This window comes from Salmo salar, unplaced genomic scaffold (assembly GCF_965601325.2).
Source record: "Salmo salar unplaced genomic scaffold, fSalSal1 ptg000136l, whole genome shotgun sequence".
Classification (NCBI taxonomy): Eukaryota; Metazoa; Chordata; class Actinopteri; order Salmoniformes; family Salmonidae; genus Salmo; species Salmo salar.
The window spans coordinates 1,111,036-1,125,000 of record NW_027675321.1 but is presented as its reverse complement, the minus strand read 5'-3'; the positions used below and the strand labels follow the sequence as shown (position 1 = coordinate 1,125,000).

Sequence of the window (13,965 nt, the reverse complement as noted above, 5' to 3'; positions counted from 1 at the left end):
ATTATAAATTACAAATGATCAACGTTTTGCCTGCAGATAGAAACATGTATAGTACAAATATTTGAGTAGACTGACCAGACCAGTTTAAAAGCAGTATCAGTCAAAAGACAGACAGTGAGGTATCAGATTTAGATTGTATTGAGTATACAGTCCACACCATATCTATTTTGACAGTGAAGATAACAATTTAAATGTGGCTCTAAACTCCAACATTTTGGATTTCAGATCAAATGTTTCATATGAGGTGACAGTATATAATGTCACCTTTTATTTGAGGATATTTTAATACATTTCGGTTTCATCATTTAGAAAAATGAAAGCACTTTATGCATCTAGTCCCCCTATTTAAAGAAGTCATATGTTTTCATATGTTTTCTGACCAATTAACTTATAGTGTGTTAAATTAGTCAAAAGTTTAGTGTTTGGTCCCATATTCTTTGACTGCAATGACTACATCAAGCCTGTGACTGCCATGATTGAGAAAGATCACGAATAATAATGAGTGAGAGAGTTACAGAGGCTACAACAAAACATGCTAACCTCTCACCATTACCAATAACAGAGGATACAACAAAACATGCTAACCTCTCACCATTACCAATAACAGAGGCTACAACAAAACATGCTAACCTCTCACCATTACCAATAACAGAGGATACAACAAAACATGCTAATCTCTCACCATTACCAATAACAGAGGCTACAACAAAACATGCTAACCTCTCACCATTACCAATAACAGAGGCTACAACAAAACATGCTAACCTCTCACCATTACCAATAACAGAGACTACAACAAAACATGCTAACCTCTCACCATTACCAATAACAGAGACTACAACAAAACATGCTAACCTCTCACCATTACCAATAACAGAGACTACAACAAAACATGCTAACCTCTCACCATTAGCAATAACAGAGGCTACAACAAAACATGCTAACCTCTCACCATTACCAATAACAGAGGCTACAACAAAACATGCTAACCTCTCACCATTACCAATAACAGAGGCTACAACAAAACATGCTAACCTCTCACCATTACCAATAACAGAGGCTACAACAAAACATGCTAACCCCTCACCATTACCAATAACAGAGGCTACAACAAAACATGCTCACCTCTCACCATTACCAATAACAGAGGCTACAACAAAACATGCTAACCTCTCACCATTACCAATAACAGAGGATACAACAAAACATGCTAACCTCTCACCATTACCAATAACAGAGGATACAACAAAACATGCTAACCTCTCACCATTAGCAATAACAGAGGCTACAACAAAACATGCTAACCTCTCACCATTACCAATAACAGAGGCTACAACAAAACATGCTAACCTCTCACCATTACCAATAACAGAGGCTACAACAAAACATGCTCACCTCTCACCATTACCAATAACAGAGGCTACAACAAAACATGCTAACCTCTCACCATTACCAATAACAGAGGATACAACAAAACATGCTAACCTCTCACCATTACCAATAACAGAGGATACAACAAAACATGCTAACCTCTCTCCATTACCAATAACAGAGGATACAACAAAACATGCTAACCTCTCACCATTACCAATAACAGAGGCTTCAACAAAACATGCTAACCCCTCACCATTACCAATAACAGAGGCTACAACAAAACATGCTAACCTCTCACCATTACCAATAACAGAGGCTACAACAAAACATGCTAACCTCTCACCATTACCAATAACAGAGGCTACAACAAAACATGCTAACCTCTCACCATTACCAATAACAAAGGCTACAACAGAACATGCTAACCTCTCATCATTACCAATTTATTTATTTATTTCACCTTTATTTAACCAGGTAGGCAAGTTGAGAACAAGTTCTCATTTACAATTACGACCTGGCCAAGATAAAGCAAAGCAGTTCGACACATATAACAACACAGAGTGACACATGGAGTTAAACAAATGTAACCCTCTCACCAGGCTTGAATATGACTCTCACAACATTAACATATGTAGAGTATCTCAGCAGCATGGGATGTTAGGTGAGAAGGACATCTCCAATAAGAATTCCTATTGTAAACTATCTAGGGTTATGACAATAGGGTATTAACTTCAGATGAAATGATTATAGGTTTCTGTTATTGAATCAGGATAAACCATCCCATGCATTAAATTAAAACAATTAATGACTCCACCAAGGCAACATACATAATGTTCCATATGTGTATTAAAACATTTTCAAACACAAATACATGTTCAGACACAACATCAAAAGAAAAAAAAAATAATAATAAACCCCAATGAGTCGTGCACAACCCGTGTCCAAATTAAGCACCTCACATTGTGGTTACTCACGACTTGGTAGATATTCCCTCAGCGAAGTATGGCAGTTCCATGCAGGTTTCCTCACCAAGTCCAAGGCAGCACAGCGACCCATGCAGACAGTACTCCTTAGTAACCGATATCCCCATGGCAACACGAACTCGTTAAACTTCCCAAGCAATTATCTCCCGGTGTCACACGATGCTAGGCTAACCTCTAGCTGGCTAATACCTCCACGACGAGTCGGTAGATTCAGTCTTTACAAAAGTTTTAACGAAATTATAACAACTCTTTTATTAAATAAAACATGTATTTCCCTTCATGTCTTAGTAGCTATGGGTTTTGTTGTAGTTCTGTCATCTTCTTTTATAATTTTTCTTCACCAACCGTCCTGAGGTAAAACGTCCATCCTTTCATCAACGTCTTTTTCCCTCCCGTTAACCAGGTCAACTCCCATTGGCCACAACTTAACAAGCGACCTTATTGGTCAAAACCTAAACTTCAAAGTAAAACAAACTATTCACTTATACATTAAATAAATATTTCTTCAAAAAGCATAATGCATTAACAACATTACAGTTTAGGAGCAATTCAATCATCTTTTAAATATAATACCAATTAATTATAACAAATGAACTCAATACTTGGTTCAAACAAGAGTATTACACAAACATACAGTCAATAATACAGTAGAAAAATAAGTCTATATACAATGTGAGCAAATGAAGTGAAATAAGGGAGGTAAAGGCAAAAAAAGGCCATGGTGGCAAAGTAAATACAATATAGCAAGTAAAACACTGGAATGGTAGATATGCAGTGTAAGAAAGTGCAAAGTAGAAATAATGGGGTGCAAAGGAGCTAAATAAATAATTACAGTAGGGGAAGAGGTAGTTGGGCTAAATTATAGATGGGCTATGTACAGGGGCAGTAATCAATGAGCTGCTCTGACAGCTGGTGCTTAAAGCTAGTGAGGGAGATAAGTGTTTCCAGTTTTAGAGATTTTTGTAGTTCGTTCCAGTCATTGGCAGCAGAGAACTGGAAGAAGAGGCGGCCGAAGGAGGAATTGGCTTTGGGGGTGACCAGGGAGATATACCTGCTGGAGTGCGTGCTACAGGTGGGTGCTGCTACGGTGACCAGTGAGCGGAGATAAGGGGGGACTTTACCTAGCAGGGTCTTGTAGATGACCTGGAGCCAGTGGGTTTAGCGACGAGTATGAAGCGAGGGCCAACCAACGAGAGCGTACAGGTCGCAGTGGTGGGTAGTATATGGGGCTTTGGTGACAAAACGGATGGCACTGTGATAGACTGCATCCAATTTATTGAGTAGGGTATTGGAGGCTATTTTGTAAATGACATCGCCGAAGTCGAGAATCGGTAGGATGGTCAGTTTTATAAGGGTATGTTTGACAGCATGAGTGAAGGATGCTATGTTGCGAAATAGGAAGCCAATTCTAGATTTAATTTTGGATTGGAGATGCTTATAGTGAGTCTGGAAGGAGAGTTTACAGTCTAACCAGACACCCAGGTATTTGTAGTTGTCCACATATTCTAAGTCAGAACCGTCCAGAGTAGTGATGCTGGACAGGCGGGCAGGTGCAGGCAGCGATCGGTTGAAGAGCATGCATTTAGTTTTACTTGTATTTAAGAGCAGTTGGAGGCCACGGAAGGAGAGCTGTATGGCATTGAAGCTCGTCTGGAGGTTAGTTAACACAGTGTCCAAAGAAGGGCCAGAAGTATACAGAATAACACCAATAACAAAGGGGGTCTGATCTTTGTGCCTCTGTAAATTTCTCATTCATCATCATTAACGATTCATTCATGATTATTCATAATCATGGTAGCATCTACATGAATGTAGAAGTGTTCAGAAACATCTTCTATTCTTACTGACAATACAAGTGAAGTGATTCCAAAATGACAGGACATTATTCACCATTCAGTTTCTATTAGGAAAAACATAATTCAAAACACAACCAAGTCAAACTGCAAATGCATTCAACAAGTTTGTAGAATCACAAGCTTGATGTTATCACTGCAGGCATGGAACATGGGACTAAATACTAAACTTATGACAACTTTAATACAACATAAGTGAATTTGTCCGAATATGTAAAACTTTTTCAAATGGGAGAACTAAATACATAAAGTGCTTTCCTTTCTTAACAGTAACACAGCTATGTATGAAAATACCCTCAAATAAAAGGTGACATTCTGTACTGTCTCCTAATATGAAACATTCGATCTCAAATCCAAAATGCTGGAGCATAGCACCACATTTAAAACTGTAGGCTTCACTGTCCAAACACATATGGTGTGGACTATGTGTGTCTGGTAAACACATGTGGATCTGGTGAACAGTTATCACTTGTTGACCAACTACAGGAATACTGACCTCAGAGTCTCCAGTTTACAGTGGGGATTCCCCAGTCCAGCAGAGAGCAGATTCACTCCTGAATCCTTCAGGTCATTGTTACTCAGGTCCAGCTCTCTCAGGTGTGAGGGGTTTGACTTCAGAGCTGAGACCAGAGAAGCACAGCCTTTCTTTGTGACTCCACAGCCTGACAGCCTGCAACGAGATCATCATGACTTCACAAACACACTGTTCATTTAACACCAGTAGTGTAGAAGGACAACGGTAGATGCATTTGGTTCATATTCCCAAACAACATATAGATTCATCTTCCATCAATGCATTTATTCAATATGTTTTTCAATATACATATTATAATACATATTTTTCTCTAAACATAATATTTCTTCCTGATGAATACTTCTTATATGTCATTTTATTTACTCACAGAACAGCCCTGGAGGCTTTGACCACTGGCAGCAGCCTCAGAAGACCTTCCTCTGATTTGGAGTATTTCTTCAGGTCAAACACATCCAGCTCCTTTTCTGAAGTCAGCAACACAAAGACCAGAGCTGACCACTGTGCAGGTGACAGGTTGGGTTCTGAGAGACTTCCTGAGCTCAGGTAGCTTTGGATCTCCTCCACTAGAGAATGGTCATTCAGTTCATTCAGACAGTGGAACAGATTGATGCTCCTCTCTGGAGAGGGATTCTCCCTGATCTTCTCCTTGATGTACTTGACTGTTTCTTCATGGCTCTGTGAGCTGCTTCTTGTCTTTGTCAGTAGACCTCGTAAGTGCTTCTGATTGGACTCCAGTGAGAGGCCCAGAAGGAAGCGGAGGAAAAGGTCCAGGTTTCCCATCTCACTTTGTAAGGCTTTATCCACAGCACTCTTGTAGACAGTAACTTCAGACTTGTCTCTGTACAGCAGAGAAAATATACTGGACTTTGTTTGCTGTTTGTCCATGAGATTCTCATTGTTGTTGATGAATGAGAGGAACACATACACAGCAGCCAGAAACTCCTGAATGCTCAGATGCACGAAGCAGTACACCTTGTCTTGGTACAGAACACATTCCTCTTTAAAGAGCTGTGTGCACAATCCTGAGTACACAGAGGCTTCATTGACATCAATGCCAGCCTCTTTCAGGTCTTTTTCATAGAAAATCAGATTGCCCTTCACTAGCTGTTGAAAAGCCAGTTTTCCCAGTGACAGAATGCTCTCTTTATTCCAGTGTGGACCTGTCTCTTCTTTCCCAAGATACTTTTCATTCTTCTGTTTGGTATGAAACACCACAAGGTGTGTGTACATCTCAGTCAGAGTCTTGGGCATCTCTTCTCTCTTATGTTTCAGCATGTGTTCGAGGACTGTTGCAGAAATCCAACAGAAGACTGGAATGTGGCACATGATGTGGAGGCTCCTTGATGTCTTTATGTGTGAGATGATTCTGCTGGCCAGGTCCTCATCACTGAATCTCTTTCTGAAGTACTCCTCCTTCTGTGGGTCATTGAACCCTCGTACCTCTGTCACCTGGTCAACACACCCTGAAGGGATCTTATTGGCTGCTGCAGGTCGGGTAGTTATCCAGAGGAGAGCAGAGGGAAGCAGATTTCCCTTGATGAGATTTGTCAGCAGAACATCCACTGAGGTTGACTGTGTGACGTCACAACAGATCTTGTTATTCTGGAAGTCTAGGGGTAGTCGGCACTCATCCAGACCATCAAAGATGAACAGAACTTTGTACTTGTCGAAGTTTGAGATGCTTGATTGTTTGGTTTCCATTGAGAAGTGATAGAGAAGTTCAATCAAAGTGTTTTTGTCCCCTTTCATCAAATTCAGCTCCCGAAAAGGGAATGAAAACACAAATTGAACATCCTGATTTGCTTTTCCTTCAGCCCAGTCCAGAATGAACTTCTGCACAGAGACTGTTTTTCCAATGCCAGCAACTCCCTTTGTCAGCACAGTTCTGATACGTTTGTCTTGTCCAGTTAAGGGTTTGAAGATGTCGTTACATTTGATTGCAGTCTCTGGTCTTGCTTGTTTCCTGGTTGTTGTCTCAATCTGTCTCAGCTCATGTTCATTATTGACCTGTCCTGTTCCACCCTCTGTGATGTAGAGCTCTGTGTAGATCTTATTGAGAAGTGTTGGGTTTCCTTGTTTAGCGATCCCCTCAAATACACATTGAAACTTCTTCTTTAGATTTGATTTGAGTTCACGTTGGCAAATCACAGCAAGCTCATCTGAATGAAGAAATAGCACAGAGGATATTAATATTACGTCTGTTTTAATGCCTACAGTATTGTAGGACTGTTATAACATTTTAAATTATAATCATTTATTCTCTTAACCTCTTGGGGCTAGGTTGGACGCTAGCGTGCCACCCGTGGTGCACTCCATCAACAGCAGGTGCATTTCAAGAGCGGCAAATTTGAATCCAAATAAATGTCAAAATTCAAATTTTTCAAAAATACAACTATGTTACACCATTTGAAAGATAAACATCTCCTTAATCTAACCACGTTTTACGATTTCAAAAAGATTTTACGGCGAAAGCATAAATTTAGAGTATGTTAGGACAGTACATTTACAAGAGTTGTGTGTAATGTTTTGTCAAGTCAAAGACAGGGTCACCAAAACCATAAAACCAGCTAAAATGATACACTAACCTTTTACAATCTCCATCAGATGACACTCCTAGGACATTATGTTAGACAATGCATGCATTTTTAGTTCTATCAAGTTGATATTTATATCCAAAAACAGCGTTTTACTATGGCATTGATGTTGAGGAAATCGTTTCCCTCCAATAACCGGCAGTCAAGTCAGCGTCACAAATTAAATAATTAAAATTAGAAAACATTGGTAAAATATTATATTGTCATTTAAAGAATTATAGATTTACATCTTTTGAACGCAATCAACTTGCCAGATTTAAAAATAACCTTACTGGGAAATCACACTTTGCAATAATCTGAGCACTGTGCCCAGAAAAATACGCGTTGCGATACAGACTAGACGTCATGTTGGGGAGATCTAAAATCGAAAATACTATGTAAATAATCCATTACCTTTGATTCTCTTCATCAGATGTCACTTCCAGGTATCACAGGTCCATAACGAATGTAGTTTTGTTCAAAAAAGCTCATCATTTATGTCCAAAAATCTCCGTCTCGTTAGCACATGATGTAAGCCAGCCGGACTTCTCGTCATGAACGAGGGGAAAAAATATATTTCCGTTCGTTCAAACATGTCAAACGTTGTATAGCATAAATCATTAGGGCCTTTTTTAACCAGAACATGAATAATATTCAAGGTGGACGAATGCATACTCTTTTATAAGGTATTGGAACGGTGGTACCCAACATGAAGTAGCGCGCCAGGTGTCTAATGGGACATCACCGTTCCATGGCTCTTGTTCGGTCAGATCTCCCTCCAGAAGACTCAAAACACTTTGTAAAGGCTGGTGACATCTAGTGGAAGCAATAGGAAGTGCCAAAATATTCCTAAACCCCTGTGTTTTTCAATGGGATAGGTTTAAAGTCAATACAACACATCAGGTATCCACTTCCTGTCAGAAAATGTCTCAGGGTTTTGCCTGCCAAATGAGTTCTGTTATACTCACAGACACCATTCAAACAGTTTTGGAAACTTTAGAGTGTTTTCTATCCATATATAATAAGTATATGCATATTCTAGTTACTGGGTAGGATTAGTAACCAGATTAAATCGGGTACATTTTTTTTATCCAGACGTGCAAATGCTGCCCCCTAGACCCAACAGGTTAACTGAATGTATTGTCATGACGTTGCCCTCACTCTGGGAACAGGGTGCACAGTTGACCCCCTCCCCCTTGCACCATCCCCCTACCTACCTCTCCCTACCCAGGCCCTGTCAAGGCGGTCGTAAATCCCAAAGGAAATGTCCTGCCTAACAGGCCCAGTTGAGACTGAGAGGGGTTTCATAGAGAGACAAGGAAATTCTTCCAACTCACAGAATTGGGGAACCAAACGACATTCATGTTCTGGAGAAGGTATAAAAGATCGGTGAAGAATCCAGCTACGAACTGGTCCGCTTGGTACAATTGTGTGATACTCAGAAGAGACAATATAGCCATATTACCATAAAACTGTTTATATAATAGCCTCAGCTATGGGACTTGCATCTAAATGGTTGTATAAAATGTATTAATAAGGATAAAGCTATTTGGAATACGTTGAGATGCTATGTACTGATGTTAATGTGATAGAATGTATTTCTGTTCAAAGCTTAAATCAGTCATCGGCATGCCTCCCAGGGACACAGACAGGACCAGGCGTCATGTGACAAGCCTGTTCTATGTTCACGTATAAAACCCCCACCCTGATTTTCTTTCATGAGACCAGCTTACCTCAGAAGAGAGAGCGAAGGTTTGACCATCCAATTCCTCTACTGAAAGTTAACTATACCACGTGGTTAAACTTTTAGACTATCGAGACCGACAGAATAATAACAAGTCTTTGATATTAATTAATAGTCTGCAGCTAGAAATTATATAATTGAACGCGAAGACCGACGAAACATCCATTCTATAACGACATTAATGAATGTTGCTTTGAAAGATCCATTCTAACCGAGAGAGAGAGAACGGGACAAAAACTCTCCAACAGGACAAAAACTCTCCAACAAGGATCCCGACGACACAGTGAGCGTAAATATATATTGATTGCGATTGTTCCCGAATGAGTGAGCGTTCATGTACAAAGGGTTAGCATATCAATTGTTCATATTAATGAACTCTGTGTGCCTCCTCAGCTGCCCTTTATGACCCTTTGTTTAACAAGACACCAGCCATGCCTGTTTAGCCCACTAGGGCACATTACTCTACCAATTCTTTGTGACGATAATTACTGTTTGTATGCTTTCTGTGAATTACTTAGTTTAGTAAATAAATGATTTTAACCTCTCTAGGCTAGGCGGGACGAATTCGTCCCACCTACGTAACAGCCACTGCCAGCCTGTGGCGCGATTTTCAAAACCTTAAAAATCCTATTACTTCAATTTCTCAAACATATGACTATTTTACAGCCATTTAAAGACAAGACTCTCGTTAATCTAACCACACTGTCCAATTTCAAAAAGGCTTTACAACGAAAGCAAAACATTAGATTATGTCAGCAGAGTACCAAGCCAGAAATAATCAGACACCCATTTTTCAAGCCAGCATATAATGTCACCAAAACCCAGAAGACAGCTAAATGCAGCACTCACCTTTGATGATCTTCATCAGATGACAACCCTAGGACATTATGTTATACAATACATGCATGTTTTGTTCAATCAAGTTCATATTTATATCAAAAACCAGCTTTTTACATTAGCATGTGACGTTCAGAACTAGCATACCCCCCGCAAACTTCCGGGGAATTCGATAACATTTTACTAAATTACTCACGATAAACGTTCACAAAAAGCATAACAATTATTTTAAGAATTATAGATACAGACCTCCTCTATGCACTCGATATGTCCGATTTGAAAATAGCTTTTTGGTGAAAGCACATTTTGCAATATTCTAAGTACATAGCCCAGGCATCACGGGCTCGCTATTTAGACACCCGGCAAGTTTAGCACTCACCATAATCATATTTACTATTATAAAAGTTTGATTACCTTTTGTTGTCTTCATCAGAATGCACACCCAGGACTGCTACTTCAATAACAAATGTTGGTTTGGTCCAAAATAATCCATCGTTATATCCGAATAGCGGCGTTTTGTTCGTGCGTTCCAGACACTATCCGAAATAGTAAAGAAGTGTCACGCGCATGGCGCAATTCGTGACAATAAAATTCTAAGTATTCCATTACCGTACTTCGAAGCATGTCAACCGCTGTTTAAAATCAATTTTTACGACATTTTTCTCGTAGAAAAGCGATAATATTCCGACAGGGAATCTCCTTTTCGGCAAGCAGAGGAAAAAAATCCCAAAGGCGGGGGCGGTCGGGGTCACGCGCATAAGCCCAGTGTCCCTTGATCGGCCACTTGAGAAAGGCGATAATGTGTTTCAGCCTGGGGCTGGAATGACGACATTCTGTTTTTTCCCGGGCTCTGAGCGCCTATGGACGACGTGGGAAGTGTCACGTTAGAGCAGAGATCCTTAGTAAATGATAGAGATGGAAAAGAAGTTCAAGAAATGGTCAGACAGGCCACTTCCTGTAAAGGAATCTCTCAGGTTTTGACCTGCCATTTGAGTTCTGTTATACTCACAGACACCATTCAAACAGTTTTAGAAAATGTAGGGTGTTTTCTATCCATATGTAATAAGTATATGCATATTCTAGTTACTGGGTAGGAGTGGTAACCAGATTAAATCGGGTATGTTTTTTATCCAGCCGTGTCAATACTGCCCCCTATCCTAAACAGGTTAAGACAATTGATGTATGGATGACTTTTAGTAAAGGCTGGATTCGTGCAGATACAACAATTTACGACGTTTGGAATGAGACTGGACGCGAGGTAAAATACACCATTTAAACCAGAAGATAATCGGCCTATAATATAATATAATATAATATATAATGTTATAATATAGGAAAGTTATATTAGGAAAATTATAACTTTGCAATCTGAATATTTTCCTTGGTGCCCCGATCTCCTAGTTAATTATAGTTAAACGATTAATCAGTTTAATCGCGTGATAATAATTACAGGGAGTTATTTGATAAACATGTCTTCAAGCTAATGGTGCCCAAAGACACGACAGTATAAATGTGTATATGTTTTCATAATGCATTACAGACTGGTGTGACTGATTATATTATTATTGGTATTATTGATGGTATTATTAATGTTCTCTCTCTCATTCTCTCTCTCTCTCTCTCTCTCTCTCTCTCTCTCTCTCTCTCTCTCTCTGTCTCTCTCTCTAAATTAATCAACACAACACATCCCTTCTGCTACTTGATGAGGTCACTAGGTGTTGTGTTAAGGCTGCTACAATATCATTGAGTTACACAGCTACTTTAGCTGTACTTTAGATACAGATTTTAAATGTTATTAAAAAGCATTCAACATGAGTAAAAAAAACAGCTCTTACTTTTCTCCAGTGTGTCAGCAAGCTCTTTCTGGTTCATTTTCCTCAGGACATGCAGTGTGATCTTCAGAACCCCCTCTCTGGCACTGCTCTCCTGCTTCTCATCTTCAGCATCCACCACTTCCTCATGCTGCTTCTGACTCTCAAAGCCTTGTGGGAGTTCTGGACTAAGATTCCTCTTGAACATTTTCAGCTCGTTCTTCACAAATGTAATAATTTTCTCTTCAAGCAACTGAAATAATAAATTAAATAAGTTAAGCAAGAGAAGAAATGCTTTCTCATCAACACAATAATGAATGATTGACAGATCAACTTTACTTGAGGAAAACAAAAACAAATGTTCATAACAGGACCACATACACTGAATATAGAGTCCAGGTCTGTTTGATGACTCTGGGAAGACTGACCACTGAGAATCTCTGACTCTGATCTCTCCTGTTGGTTTCTGTGGACAAAACATGAGATTACAGTACACACACACACACACACACACACACACACACACACACACACACACACACACACACACACACACACACACACACACACACACACACACACGGAGGGAAGGTTGTGTTTGTTTAATATTGTTTTAGGACTATGAAAATGGACTAAAGGATTAGCCTATGGATTATGAAAATAACCAAAAGAAATGTGAAAATGGGAGAGGAGAAATGACTAGAGACAGTGTTGTTTAACCTGTTGGGGATAGGGGGCAGTATTTGCACGGCTGGATAAAAAACGTACCCGATTTAATCTGGTTACTACACCTGCCCAGTAACTAGAATATGCATATAATTATTGGCTTTGGATAGAAAACACCCTAAAGTTTCTAAAACTGTTTGAATGGTGTCTGTGAGTATAACAGAACTCCTATGGCAGGCCAAAACCTGAGAAGATTTCAAGCAGGAAGTGGCCTGTCTGAGAAGTAGTGTTTCATCTTGGCTCTTTTTATTGAAGACTTAGGATCTGTGCAATAACGTGACACTTCCTACGTCTTCCATAGGGTCTCAGAGCCCGGGAAAACGTTGAACGATATCGAGGCAGGCTCTGGCTGAAACACTTTATCGCTTTTGGCAAGTGGCCACTCAGAGTACTATGGGCTTAGGCGCGTGCCCGCTTCGACCGAATGGTTTCTTTTCCTTTGTCTGTTTATCTAAACGCAGATTCCCGGTCGGAATATTATCACTTTTTTTATGAGAAAAATGGCATAAAAATGTATTTTAAACAGCGGTTGACATGCTTCGAAGTACGGTAATGGAATATTTAGAATTCTTTTGTCACGAATAATATATATCTGCCTCTCAGAGAAATTAGTAGTACTGCTAGGTATAATACAGTAATAATATATATCTGCCTCACTCTCAGAGAAATCAGTCGTACTGCTAGGTTTAATACAGTAATAATAAATATCTGTCTCACTCTCAGAGAAATCAGTAGTACTGCTAGGTTTAACACAGTAATAATATATATCTGCCTCACTCTCAGTGAAATCAGTAGTACTGCTAGGTTTTATACAGTAACAATATATATCTGCATCTCAGAGAAATCAGTAGTACTGCTAGGTTTAATACAGTAATAATATATATCTGCCTCACTCTCAGAGAAATCAGTAGTACTGCTAGGTTTTACACAGTAATAATATATATCTGCCTCTCAGAGAAATCAGTAGTACTGCTAGGTTTAATACAGTAATAATATATATCTGCCTCTCAGAGAAATCAGTAGTACTGCTAGGTTTAACACAGTAATAATATATATCTGCCTCTCAGAGAAATCAGTAGTACTGCTAGGTTTAATACAGTAATAATATATATCTGCCTCTCAGAGAAATCAGTAGTACTGCTAGGTTTAATACAGTGATAATATATATCTGCCTCACTCTCAGAGAAAGCAGTAGTACTGCTACGTTTTACACAGTAATAATATATATCTGCCTCACTCTCAGAGAAATCAGTAGTACTGCTAGGTTTAATACAGTAATAATATATATCTGCCTCTCAGAGAAATCAGTAGTACTGCTAGGTTTAATACATTAATAATATATATCTGCCTCACTCTCAGAGAAATCAGTAGTACTGCTAGGTATGACACAGTAATGATATATATCTGCCTCTCAGAGAAATCAGTAGTACTGCTATGTTTATTACAGTTATAATATATATCTGCCTCACTCTCAGAGAAATCAGTAGTACTGCTAGGTTTAACACAGTAATAATATATATCTGCCTCTC

General features: G+C 39.2%; 2 protein-coding genes across 2 annotated transcripts in view; both read right to left on the bottom strand.

The window, feature by feature from the left end:
- The window catches only part of LOC145866915 (stonustoxin subunit beta-like), a 131,228-nt gene that overhangs the window by 8,907 nt on the left and 108,356 nt on the right, over positions 1–13,965 (bottom strand). The window lies entirely within an intron of this gene.
- Positions 3,962–7,288, bottom strand: LOC145866941 (NLR family CARD domain-containing protein 3-like). The gene is made up of 2 exons (XM_082971004.1): positions 5,113–7,288; positions 3,962–4,880 (listed from the first exon to the last, which is right to left on the bottom strand). The coding sequence occupies exons 1-2, from the start codon at positions 6,492–6,494 to the stop codon at positions 4,691–4,693; spliced, it is 1,572 nt and encodes a 523-aa protein (XP_082827130.1). The 5' UTR covers positions 6,495–7,288; the 3' UTR covers positions 3,962–4,690.

Bases quoted from the DNA above. Each gene is read 5' to 3' on its own strand.
- LOC145866941 (XM_082971004.1), bottom strand. From the start codon at position 6,494: ATGAAAGGGGACAAAAACACTTTGATTGAACTTCTCTATCACTTCTCA. The intron at 4,881-5,112 runs GTGAGTAAATAA...ATCTCGTTGCAG, and splicing joins AAAGCCTCCAGGGCTGTTCT to GCTGTCAGGCTGTGGAGTCA.